This window comes from Manacus vitellinus, unplaced genomic scaffold (genome assembly GCF_001715985.3).
Source record: "Manacus vitellinus isolate BGI_N305 unplaced genomic scaffold, ASM171598v3 scaffold_1_pilon, whole genome shotgun sequence".
Taxonomy (NCBI): Eukaryota; Metazoa; Chordata; class Aves; order Passeriformes; family Pipridae; genus Manacus; species Manacus vitellinus.
Window position 1 is genome coordinate 38,498,458 of NW_021939396.1, and position 13,998 is coordinate 38,512,455.

The window sequence follows — 13,998 nt, forward strand, 5'->3', positions numbered from 1 at the left end:
TTAAAATTTGATAGAGACTTTGATTAATAGCACCGTATGGAGAAGCCAGAACAAACTCCCCAAAGGCTGATGAAGAAAAAATTGTCAATTCAATAAACAATGAGAAGTTAATCTATAATTTAAACAATGTGTTAATTAATACAGTAAAAATAATGTAATCTGTGGTAAATCCAGGGAGAAATCTTGTCTATCTGCTCATCTAGGTGTAGCTAGAACACCATGCCCTTGAATAAGACAATAGTAACTTAGGTTAACAGATGGACGTCTCTTTCCAATCAGATGGTCAGCAGGATTTTTTGCTTGCTGGCTTTTAATCATTTTAAGACGAGAAGTCTTTCTAAAATCAAATGGCATAGTGGGAAAATCCAAGTAAGTAAAAGGAGAGTGCCAAGGGATGACTGCTGGCCTGTGGACAGGATTTCAAAATGAGATGCCACAAAAGGGACAGCCCTGACCTTCCTTACCCACCCTGATGATGTGTCCCCCTTGCCTCCCCAGGTCTGTCACTACCCATGTGTGACAACCCCTGTCCTGGGGAGTACAGCTGGATCCCACTGAGCCTCAATCAGGTTAGCAATGGGGAAAATAAAAGTGTGTGAGGGACTCAGTGTTCAGCCGTGGGAATGCCAGTGATGTGACAGGAGCATGCAGGCTGGGTAGGAACTTTTCATTATTAAATTAGAGGTTTTCAAGGGCACCCTGCATAAAGTTGGCTTCAAGTAACTGGAATAACCCCACTAAGTAAGCTTGTTCATCCAGGTCTGTCTATCACTTTGTCATCCCTAAAACCTGTCAAGCCAGCAGAGCAAATGCAATGAGATGTGATCATTATGCTGGATGTCCAGAGACACAACCAAGGAAGAGCCTTGTAGCCTTTAGACTGCTCTTATTTTGTCAGCAAATTTGACTGATACTTAGTCTATGATAGTTTATTGTGAAAGAGTTCGTTTTTGTAGCAAAGACTGTGAAACTACTGCTTATTTGCTAAATAGCTTGAGGGATGGCGGCATTTATAAGAGAATTACTTGCAGCCTTCTGAATTTATTGAGATAATCCCTGTGACTTGGAGGTAGAGCCAGTGCAGAATCTGACTGCCCAGCCCTGGGAGCAGAATGAAAAACATGGGGCAAAGGGCCCAGGTCCCCAGGGAGTTTCGGGCTGTGGGTGTAAGTAGGCTGGCACTGAGGTCAGTAAGCCTGCCCCAGCCACCAGGCTATTGCTGTTACACCATTTCTGACAGGTGAACTAGGTCATCTGCAGGTGGTTCAGACACTTCTGCCCACACATATGCCCTTATGCAAAGAGATGCAAGTTGAGCATCAGTTGTTTCAGTGGATTTTCTGCCTTTGCTCGCCCCACATACAGAGCCATCCGATTCATCATACACCTAGAACAGGAACAGTGAAGCTAGTGACTGCCATCATGAAGCTGCTTAGGGCAGGATTGTCCTACAGGGTAACTAAGGGAGAGGAAAAAGAGGAAAAAAAAGGCAAAAGAAGAAAAAGACAAAGCAGCTTGAAAGTGCTGCTGGTTCAGCAGAGAAGTTCCTGTGGTAGTGCTGTGTTCAGAGCAAAGGCAGGAGAAACAGACTCCCATGAGGAAAAGACTGAGGAATTACTTATTTCAAGGCACATCTGTCTTCTAGAGAGCAGATATTTCTTCAAACTCAAAGGAACCACCCGAGTGGAAAAGGTGGAGGTAATAGGAGATTAGCACAGCTCCAGTTTAGTCCAGCATCAGATTGAAGTTGTTCGTCTTGAGGAATTAGTGCTGAGAAATCATCAGCTTCCCCCATAAGCAATTTCATTCCTTCCACTGAGGTGGGAGCTGGCTGCTGGTTGTAGGCAGAATAAGAAAGATCATTGCCTCTATTTGTGCCAGTTTTGGTGAAATCTTGAAAAAGAATCAGATTTTTAGATGATAATTTAGCTACTCTTCTACTAATATTCAGATATCTCTGGGTGACGACACAGAAGAGTGATGCCAATCATGACTGTTGATGGCCTCTTGCATAAGCTGCAGCATCCCAGTGCAGTGGTACACAATCTTTGCTAGAAGTTTACACTGCAGTTTTCTAATTCGTGCTTGGGGAAACCAGGCAAGTGCTAAAGGATCCCTGTGGTGCATCCTCTGGCCTTTTGAAGTGGCCCTCGCTGCAGTGTATGGAAGATTGAGAGAGAAGGTTTTGCACACATTGCACATGCTTGTGTGTTTTTTTCACCTTGATTAGCAGGGTTTAGTTACTGAAATAAGAAATTATCCATACTAAGCCAGCCCCTATTACAAAACTTGGAATCTTTAGTCACACTGACAGCATTCTCCTGTTGGGAATGATGCTATTTTGGTGCATTTGGAATGAAAAATACACAATTTCATAAATAAAATACTTAAAAGTTTTCCCTGCAGTCATTAATGGTTTGATATTAGAAATATCCTGCTAGGGAATTCATTTCCCATGCCAAATTTGTGGTTTGTGAAAGTCATATACTTTTAAGAACATGGACCGGTGATGTCACTTAACAATTCTCATAAAAACTTTGTACTGCGGGACAGAGAATTAAAAGAACAGTAATAAAAAACAAGTAGCATTCTCTAAACAAATAAAATCAATCAAACGCTCTGTTTACTGATCCATGCTAGAAATCTCTCTAACTGGCTCAGTGAGTGGACAGCTAGCTGAAGCATATACCTTATGACTGGACCTTTTAAAACACCCAGTTGTAGCATGATATCACTGAGAGAAATTATGCTCTCCTTAAGCAGCCTCACAGGAAATCCAGCATCCTGTGGTACAAAGCATTATCCTTAATATTTCTTTAAAAAAGGAGAGAGAACAGAGAAAGGATTTTCACAGCTGGCGAGGATGAAAATATAAACATATTAGGTTTCATCAGGAGAATATAACGGTACTACTGCTTAAGGAAATACTACAACCATGTTTAATTTTCTTAGTTTCTTTAAATGGAGCCTTTTCTCCTTAGAAGATGGAAGAAAATGGGAGAAGAGAGGATAAGCAAATATTTTCAACCTTCTCAGTTGAAATACATAATTATAGTTTTATTCCTTTTTGGTTTCTGATACACAGATTTCACAGAGCTGATTGTAGGCTTCAGGAACCATTTTTGCCTTTTAAATTGAAGCATTTCAGGTCTTCTCTAATTAACAACCACTTGCAGAGTGTATCACAGGCTCAGTGTGTACTCACCAACCACATTTCTCAGAGACAGATCTGTTATTGCACTAAAATGAGGGCGAGAGTCACTCTGTATTAATAGTTTATGAAGATAGCTAAATTACATCTGACCATACAGTATTCTGGCTATGTTCTTCTCCTAAGTCTCTCTCTGGACTCACTTTTTCTGGGGAGACAAAGCTTCTTGAAATGATAATACCTTCTCCTGAATGATAATAGTTCAAACTGGTTGGTGTGGGGCATTACCATTTTGAGAAATAGCTGGAGGAAGTGCTTAGGCAAACTTCCTTATACAGAGCACCAGCTAATTAAAAGAGAAATTTTGGTTTTCTTTTCCCCTTAAGGTAACAGAGTTTTAGATCTAAAGAAACAAAAACACAGTAAGAAGGACAGCTCTTTATTAGTTGACTGTTCAAAGAGGAGGTAAAGGAAAAGCCTGTGGTTTATCCACAGGAAACTGCCCAGGATCAAGGTCTTCTCACAGTTACCCACTTTGTGCCCAGTCCTTTTTCACCCAATCAGACTCCCTGAATGTTACTCATAATAAGCTAACCGACCCAAAATTTCTCAGAGCAAGGTGCTGTCACATTTTTATCTTGTACAGTGCAGGCACACAAACTGTTTCTTAAAAACAAATGACAAAAAAGCTGCATTTCCTTGCTCCCTCTGTCCCTCTGTTTCTCCACTCCTTCTCCCTGCACTCCTCACTGCCTCACAGCATTTTTGTTACCTTCTGGATCCCAAGTTCTCATTCACTTCATTCACTTGCTAAAAATCTCTGTCCAGGTGCAGCCATAAGGCAAAACAATGGGGCAATACAAAAGGACAACTGTCAGGTAGCCAAAAGTAGCATCAAAAAAGCAGTAGAGGATGAGATATTCTAATATCTGTATCACCTGACAAAACTGCATGGCAGGACATATGCATGCATTTACCATTTTAAAGAAGTAATCACACTTGCTGAAACCATCAATCTTAGAAGGAAACACAGAGTGTGAAGCAATGAGTACTGCTCAGGAGATGACGTGAGACTCAAGAGAACTGGTGGACACAAACATTGGCATTTTCTTCACAGAATAGGTGTTATCTTCTGTACCATCTTCTGTTTTGCATAATGCCACATGAACCTCACTATTGCAGTTTGGAGGGTTTTGAACATTCACAGAAAGAAGCACAGGGAGAAGAGCAATAGCTTGATTGACGCAATTTTCACATTGGCCCACTGGATAATCAGAAGAGCTCTTCTATTACAAGGACATGCAGAAAGCAAAACATTATAAATCCTACCCACAACCCAGGGCCATTAAGAAATGCTAAAAAACCCTCTAACAACACAGGCTTTCTTGACAGAATCATTGTTAATAGCTCAATACCAGCTAGCAGGCAAGATCCGCTCTTATGCCAGGACTACAAGGCACACAGCAGTTTGAAAGAAGGATAAACATGTATGTGTAGAAATTACATCTTCAAAAAAATATAAAAAACAAATAGATTAAGTGAAGCCCTACCTTGGAGAGCCTGGAGTGTACGAGTCTGTACAACAATACAGAGTTGCAGGACCAGCTGTGGTGCACTTTCCAGAAACGTGGCTAGCAAATGCAGCATACTCACATCTGCATACTCATACACCATTTTCCAATAAAACCGCCATCTGTCATTCTCTCCACTCTGTCGACTCCGGATACCCAAGTACATTGTGTGAAAATACCTAGAAATAAAAAAGAGTGGTTATAGAAGTGCAGAGTGATATTTTACGGGTTATACCTCTGCTTGAAAATAATATATTTTTCAATGTACTTCAAAATAATGAACATTTATTTAAAAGGATTGTTGTATTTCAATTTATAATAGTTGATGTGATAAGAGTAAACTAAACTGAAGACAAGACAAGCCCTCATAAAGCCATTAAAAAAGCTTAGCACTGTCTTATTTGTTAAATAGTATTTCTTTCAAGGACTCAGTTTTCTGATTTGAAATATAAGGGTGATATCTTGATTACATGGCCTTCCTCAGAAGTTTTTGAAGTAAGGAGGGGAACAAAGCTGACTCTTTAATGATTTCTACTCAGAACCTGCAAAGAACTAGTCTCCTTTCTGCATGGCTCTACGAGGACATCGAGGACCACATGCACTGCAAAGCTGGGGTGGAGCCCTGCTACTGCCTGGAGCCCTGCTATGGCTGAGCTCATTGTCCTGCTTTTCCACCCATCAAATACACTGAGTATCGTATTCTAGACACTGCCACATATATAGTGGTTTTTTCTCATAGTTTGATTATTTTAGGAGGAGAGAAGATGTAGCTGTGAGTTCTTATTTTAGGAGGAGTGGAGATCTGGCTGTGGGTTCCCTTGGTGATTCAAAATGACTCACTACAGTAGCTCCTATGCAGCAGCATAGGGAACAAGTAAGAAGCAGCAGGAGCCAGGAACCCAACAGGCTGTTGCTGCTCAGAGTAGTAACCAGCAGATAAAGGAAGCAATAGTCAGAAAGCACGTCAGCCCTGGTGACCTGTGCAAGCATTGCGAAATACAAATGGCAGCCAGCCCATTACACAGATTTTGGCTGGTGCAGGAATGACGAGTGGTTTTAGGAAACAAGGGATGTCTTTTGGTGGCCAGGCCACCCAGCTGTTGTGGTGCCTGTCATGATCCTTGCAGTTTGCAGTGGTCTGCCATGATACACCTGAATCGCAGCACAGCAATTGCTCCAGGTGGCCTTTGATTTGCTCTTTTACTCTGATCTGCTCTCTGTTATTCTGTGTCAGAAAGTCTAGGCTCCCACCTTGTCCCTACAATTTTAATTCCACACTAATTAAGACTGGCTGAAAAAAACCCAGTCTTGCTTAATGAAAAATTCTGAAGATTAAGATCAGGGTGCCTTGCATCCTACTGGAGTGCCCTGATGGGCTACTAACTCATGTGGATCTCTGTTTCTCTTTTTCTAAAGGCATCTTTCATATCCTGGTCCTGACAGCATTTTCTTATGATGTTTTTAATATGTTTTCATATTATTTTTTAAGTGAGATTATATTTTATAATAAGAATAATTTTAATAAATTATAACCAGTTTCAATATGAATTCTTTTAATTGGTTAAGATAAAGTCTTTCAGTATTTCTTCTTTTCACAAGTTCCTGTCTTAAAAGTCTTTTCATAACTGGTGGAACACTGTGAATTTTGAAACCTCTTTTATATAGGTTGCATGCAAACTTTTGTCTCTACTCTATTCCACTGTAACTCTGGAGGTATCTGCTGATGAGATTTTTGGCCTCTGACTGACAAATAGCCCAAGACTGAGTTGCCCCCTTGAAGAATGACACTGTGCTTGTACCCAACGAACCCTTGTACTCAACACATTCTTGTACGCAATGTGCATGCTACTGCAGAGTGACAGCTTTATTCAGAAGTATGCACTGAGCAAAACCAGGACTAGCACGGAGAAACAGCTGAGAGGCCAGATCTGAGCCTGCAGCATTTCTCTTGACAATGCACATCATAGCAATATAAAAGGAAAACACATTAAACTCACATTTAAATTAAAATCACACCGGGTGGCTTTGAATTTTGTCAAAATCCCATGTGGAGTGAAGCAGCAATGAACTGCTCAGAGACTGAGACCACAGAGGTGCAGTGAACAAGACACCAGCTGTAATTCTCGCACAAAACACTGAGCAGGTCTGGATGGGTCAGAGTGTGATGGGATAACTGGGGCTCTCTGATGTCTTTGGGTTTAGGTAAAGTGAAATGGCCTGCTGTCCAGATCTGAAAGAAGCCACTGGGCTGGAAAGGCACCTTTTGCTGCACAGTTCTGTTAATGGGGTCCATTGGACCCACAGGTTCTCAGTCACAATCCATTTAATTGTTCCTGGACCTCTCGTTAAAGTCCTGCGGTGCAACAGGGGTAGGTAAGACTTGTATTTCCTTCTGCAGTTTATTTTTTGGATGGGGTTTTTTTGTCCTACCTAACATGTCACTTTCAAGGGGCACACCTTGAAATATTGCATAGTGGGGGCAGACAGCCTTTTTAGCATCCTTCTTTTAAGTTATCACTAACCCTTGCTATAAATTCCTAAAGTAGATGTGTTTGCTGAAGGTTGTGCCAGGAGGCTCTAGCTCTGCCAGTGGAGCCATCTGCAACCTCAGTTCTACAGCATTTGTAAAAAAAAATACTTTTCCTATTACAAAAATGACATACTGTGCCAGGCGAGGTCCCCCAGGGTTCTTTACCTGCTCTGCAGAGTGGTTGTGCATGGCAAATATGTTGTGATTAATGAACCCATATGGAAATATTTCCTCTCCCATAGCACTTTATTGTGAAACACTGGCAGTGAATTATTGGGAACTGGGGAATCATTGCTCTTTGTCTACTTAGCTCTCTGCAATTTAGACACAAGAGGTAGAGGAGGAAGATACTTTCTGTTTTTACACGCTAGGGAGCAAATTTCAGCCTAGGGTGGTATTTTTTTTGTCCTTTCAATTTTGGCCAAATTAATTGCAGGCTGAAATGAGCATTTGCTGTCAGTTACTGTCACTGATTTATAGGCACAATCAGGTGATTAGACAGCTAAACATTCTGATTTGCATCCACATTTAATTGCACCAGCAATTGATGTTAGGTGTGCAAATTAGCAGTTATTAAAATAAAAAGATGGTCTCATAAAATGCTTCATATATCAAAGACACTTTTTTCTGATTGTGAAATAGAAAGAAGAAAAAAAATGAGAGAAAGTGCTTTCTTGTAGTGCCTTCCAAATATAGCTTAACACTGCAGTAATGACACATTCTATTTTATATATATATGCTTTATGTAATTCCACTTTTGACACCCTCACTGGAATCCTATTGTCAGCAAGTGACATATAGATACACTCAGAAGTAGTTCCTATTTTACACAGTTTTTATATTTTGGTCTTCTGGTATTGTTTTGATGGGAACTCACACTTTTATGTGAGTTCAAGTTGCAAGTCTTATACACAATTATTCCAGAAAGATATAGGAAGAAGTGAAAAAGAGTTCTGCACTGGAATATGTCTTAGGTTTATTGTGGGGTAAACTGATGTCGATGAACCTAAAGCAGCAGATCTGAGCGTTACTATTTTGGTTGTGATTGCATCCAGTCAACTGCAGTCTTCTGCAAGTGCTTTACAAGTATACAAACACTGCCTATTCATGTCCCCAAAGAGCATTTAATTGACATGAAAAGAGATGACAAGGAGTGGAGAACTGAGTTAGAGCACCAGACAAAAAAGGAAAAGAAGAGGGAACAGAATGTGTGGTACTGCCATCTAGTAAAGTAACTGCTTCATCTGATAAATCAAGATAGTCCATCAAAATTTCTCATTTCATTAGAAGAGTAAAAACAAATAAACACACACACATACCCCTCCCCCCCCAATTCCTCAGCTCTTCTGTTTGTGGAGAAAAGCTTAGACGTAACTGAGTTTCTTAAAGATTTTACAGTTGGAAGACTATGAAACCTTTTCTATGAAGACAGGCTCAGAGAGTTAAGGTATTCATCCTGGAGAAGAGAAGGCTCCAGACAGACCTTATTGTGGCTTTCCAGTACCTAAAAGTGGCCTACAAGAAGACTGGAGAGGGACTTTTTACAAGGGCATTTAGTGACAGGACAAGTGGGAATAGCTTCAAACTGAAAGAAGGTAGGTTTAAACTAGATATAAGGAAGAAATTCTTCACTGGGAGGGTGGTGAGATATTGGAACAGGTTGCCCAGAGAAGTCGTGAATGTCCCATCCCTGGAAGTGTTCAAGGCCAGGTTGGATGGAGCTTTGAACAACCTGGTCTAACGGAAGGTGTCCCCGCCCATGGCAGGGAACTGGAACTGGAAAATCTTTAATGTCCGTTCCAACCCAAACCACTCTGTCAGTCTGTGATTCTATGAAATGTACTATGAAAAAGAAATATCAAAACCTATTATTTTAATTTTTAATTATTATTTTAATTTTTTTTTTTTTAAGACAGACAACTGCTTGGGTTATCAATGCAGATTTAAGCAAGTTTACTATTCAGAATTAAGACAATGGAGTGGGAAGCAATACTTCATATATCACTGATAATCAGATGGCAACATACATATTATTACTTGAAACTTAATGTCTTTTTTAACCTCTGGAGAAAGTGGAGAATGCTTTGTCATTTAATTGTTTTAATTTATTTTAGTGCATCACATAGCACAGTACACAGACCATTGATGGAGCATAACTCTGAAGGATGTGAATCTGAGAAAAGATATTCTTTTTCCATTATATTAATGAGAGAAGGTACTAAAGTAAAAAATGAACAGAAAAGCAGGCTAGTCCTTTTGCTGTCCACAACATGTTCAAGATGCAAGACAAATAGAAGTAAAAAATTACCTATATTTGTAGTTGTGGAAAAAATGTATTTCTTTTCTAGGGAAAGAGACATTCATTCTGATCAGACAGTGGCTCTCCAGTATTTCCAAAATCAAGAGTGCTCATTTTGCTCCAGGATCACATACCAATCTTAGTAGACTAAGACACCTATATTGGAAATACTTCTAGTAACATGTCACTTACATGATTAGAGCATGCCCAATTGTGCATTTAACTGAGATTGTGGTGGTGTAATTATATGATCATACTCAATATTTATAGGAGTGCTTTCCATGTTTAAAGTGCTTTACAACTACTAGCTGATTAACTGGAATGAATGTAAATAATCTCACAGGATACATTCCTCAGAAACTGGCAGCTGACCAAGCAAGGTATAACTTTCACTCAGCACACTCAAATCCAAGTGATATTTCACAAGCCCATGACTGGGAGGAGTTGCCCTTCTCTTGTGTGGAGAAAATTCTCCTTTCTCCCTTATTCTTGGGAATGTGATATTTTCTCCTGAATTTGTGGATTAAAATAAAACAACAAACCTTCTCCACAGATCTTGCTCTAGTAAAAGGTAGGCAAGGAGGCTCCTAGAATATATTCCAAACAGGACATAATTCCTCAGAGTCAGATATTCTTGAAGAGAGTTGAGATGTCACTGGCACCTGGGCTAAAGGTTTCCAACCTGCCTACTGTTCTTTTGTAAAAGGCTTTTGGTGAATATCCTGGTATCACTGAAACTGAAGAGGCTTTTGGCAGTGATTTAACAGAGTTTGAGTTTTAACCCAGTTTACTTCATAGTAGCTTGGTGTTGTTTATGCCCATTGCTTCTCTCTAAGAAATTATTTCAGAAGCTGCTCCACTATGCTTCACAGACACTATTCTTTTTTTCATACAGATAACTGAGGTTTATAATAAGTGGAACAGAGAAACCATATGTGAGTCCAATCTGACTATGGCTCTGAGCACTTCTTGCTACAGATTTTCACCCTAATGAAATCAACCATCTGATGGTAATATATACAGCTCTAGAAAAAAGTCTTCGGTTTAGAAGTGTCAAAGGCTACATTGCTACCATGTGCTTTATCTAAAAAGTCCTTAGGATGATACACATGAATGAGAGACCATTTGTGTTCTTTGGAAAAATGATATTATTCTGATTTCATGCCTCATGTAGTCCATTTTATTACAAGTGTCTAAGTCTGTAGGGGACATTTGCTTATGTTATCTAATCTAGTGAAACACTTGTGAGAAGATCAAAAGTCATTAATAGCTAGTTGTAAAAGTCCTAGATGTTTATTCTGACGCCTAATTTGCCCCTATATCAAACACTATATTAAACAATTTAGCCATACCATAAACAATTTTTCTTTCTGTGTTTGAGGTGTGGAAAATGAAAATCAGTACTGCAGAGCTAAAACACAGTAGAATAAACAGCAATTCCGATAAGTGGTATTTTCATCTGTTGCTTAGTTACCAGAGAAAACTTAACTGTATTTGTATCTCAACAATATTTGCCATGTTAAATAACAAGAGATTGTTCTATTTTGCTTCTTATGTGCCTTTTTATTAGAAGTGCCTGAATACTCTAAAAAAAAAGGTTCTTTAGCAAGAATACTTAATGTCTTAGTGTGCTAATGCTTATTCTTTTTGTTCTGATGAAACAAACAAATCCCTTCAGTTTTAATTCCTTATTCTAGGAAGGAACAATCAGCCAACTTTTAATTTTCCAATCAAATTATTTTTGATGAGACCATTAATTTTTAATGTGCAAAAGGAAACTGAAACACATTCTGTAGCACAGCACTGACCAAAGCTTTTCCAACCAAGCAAGGTTCTGGCAATAGAACAGCAGTCAAACGTCTGGACTTAATTTACTTTAAATTATGAATGCAGCATCCTCATATGTGACATTGAGATGAGATCCATGTGAGGACAGATCCCACTGGGGAATATTTCAGCATAAGAGACATTAAAAGTCTTATTTCCAGAATATATATGCCCTACAAACATAAAAAACAAAAGCCAACTCCTTGTATTTAATTTTCCTTTGCAGTAGTTAAGGTATCAGAGAAATATCTCCTTTACTTCCTTTAATACAAAGCAAAGCACTTTATGAGCATAAACAAAATGATTACATATGTTTCATTGCTATCTACAAAGCATTCCCTGGCATCTTCCATGACTGGGTGATCCTTCTCAAATGGCCACGAGTCATATTGTAGCAGCATTCTATGGTCATCTAAATTTTTATGGCCATCTGAATTTAGTTACTCTCTGAATTCCCCAAATGTAACCAGTCATACCCAGTACTTTCCTTCCTTTCCTGACTTGTGCAAACTGCAGACTTGCAGTTTGTGAACCACTGGTGTAGGGAGATGGCAGGACTAGGTAGGACTATGTCCAGGTTTAACAAGAAGGCAGTAGTGTGGTTTAAAGAAATGCCTGATGCACCCTGCTCCCCTACTAAATTCTCTCACCCACGGGGTACAGATGCTCAGCCCCACTGCTCAGGCTACAGTGGGATTCAGCCTTACATGAGGCAAAGGCCAACTCCAGGAAGTAAATCTCCTTGTATTGGAAGAGAGGTGCAGCCTGGATGCTTGCACTGAATGGCATGGATGCAAGGCTAGCACTCCTCTATTTTCAGTGTTTTACTGTCCCTTCCTTTTCTCTGCACCCTGCTGATTCACATGAGACAGGCAGCAAACCCTCTGCCTATGCACACAGTGAGATTGTATCCCCACATCACACCTGCCACATGCTGCCAGATCACACAGGAGTACCCCTGAATGTTCGCCATTTAGTTTAATCATTTCCATGTTTCTGTTTTCAAAACTGGGGTAATCCCAGTATGCACTAGCCTCCCAGGGCTCCCTGTCAGCCTGCAGGATCTGTTGCATCCCAATCAGCCTCTGAAGTCCTGTGCTGCCAGGCTGTCCCTGCCATGTCTGTGGTGCTCCTCTTTGGGTGAGCCTTCCCCTCCATATCTCTGGGGATGAAGGGCAGATGGAGCTTGGTTGCCACGGACCTGTCAGACAGGAGACTGATGGTGTCATTGCTGGTGACAGGGATGGCTTAACCTTGTCTTGGGGTGTAACACAGCCACTGGTTGCAGGTCCTTTAGAAGCTGCCCTGATACGTCTCAGGAGTAAATATTAGCGCATTTTTTGCACTATCAGCTATGGGCTAGAATTGAAAAGGAGAAAGCAGAAGTGAAATTAAAAAAAGAATAATATTTGCAGTGTGCTGCTGCAATCTATAGCTTTGTATTTCAGAGTTTCTTCACCAAGCATTGACACTGGTACTGCAAAACAGCTTCCTTTCCTGTTTCAGTCAGGGGACAAGGCCATTTTGACATGTTCAGCAGCACAACTAAAAAAGTTTTACTACACTCATTTCCTGTATGGCACTCCACACCTGTGTGCTCTTTAACCACAGGCACTGCTTTATCAAAAGCTGATGAAATCACTTTGGGCCTCAGAGGTTCTCAGAGGTTCCCCTGGCTTCCACCTGTGGGAAACATGAGTTTCTTATGTATCATCAAGGCTGCAGCCCTGGAAATGATGCCCATGTAAGATTAGACCCCTGAGGACAAGCAGCTTCCTGAGAGAGCAGAGATCTGCCCTGCTCTGTGTCCTTTGAGAAGCTTAGGGGTTTCCTGCTGTGTTGAAAGGGTCCATAGTGGCTTCCTGAAGCAACAATACTCAACTGAAACTGCTAGGAAAACATGGCTCTATTGGACACTCTAAAGAGCTCAGTTAAAATCCTGATTCACAGTCTGCTCTGTGACTGTCTCTTTTTGGTTTCCTCCTTGCAGCCTTACACAGTTTTGGAGGTAACCAAAGAAGAAGAGTTGAGATTCCCAACCAGAGGTGGTTTACGCTGACTTTCTTTGTCCTCTTCCCTTCCTCCCCATGTCATATTTTTCATTTCCTTCTAAGTCCATCTGCCTACTAGTCACCCCAAAGTGCTCTTAAAAGTGAATTCTGGTTTGTCTCTGTGTCTCAGTCTGGGATATCAAGAAGAATCAGGGAGCAGAAAAGCACAGAATTCCCCAAGGAGCTTCAGGCATTCCCTGGAAAGACAATTAGTCATGATCAAGGATCTGTACCATGCAGCTGTCACAGGAATATAATCATTATCATAGGCATCCTCACTTTACCAGCCCCTGGGGCTGCAGCAGGACCTGAATTGTTTCCCCGTTTCTTCCCAGTTATGACAGAATGACGATGATAGCCCTTGGAAATGGTCTCAAGACCCCTATCATGGGACTGTAAAGGAAGATGCACCTGTCTCCTCATCACTTTTTGACTGTCCTTGAAGAAAGGACTGCTTGTAGAGTTAAGAGTGGGCACAACTGGAAAACAGTGCTTCTGGCTTCTCAGCTTGGGGTACCAGGTGCATTTTCCAGCTCTCTGGACAAGCAGCCAGGCAGCATCCCATTACC

General features: G+C 40.6%; 1 protein-coding gene across 1 annotated transcript in view; it reads right to left on the minus strand.

The window, feature by feature from the left end:
- XKR4 (XK related 4) overlaps positions 1-4,897 on the minus strand; it is a 78,813-nt gene extending 73,916 nt beyond the window's left edge. The window contains exon 1 of the mRNA XM_018076314.1: positions 4,702-4,897. Coding sequence (XP_017931803.1) covers positions 4,702-4,888 — 187 coding nt within the window. The 5' untranslated portion in view covers positions 4,889-4,897. The remainder of the gene's footprint in view (positions 1-4,701) is intronic.
- Between the last annotated feature and the right edge of the window lie 9,101 nt (positions 4,898-13,998).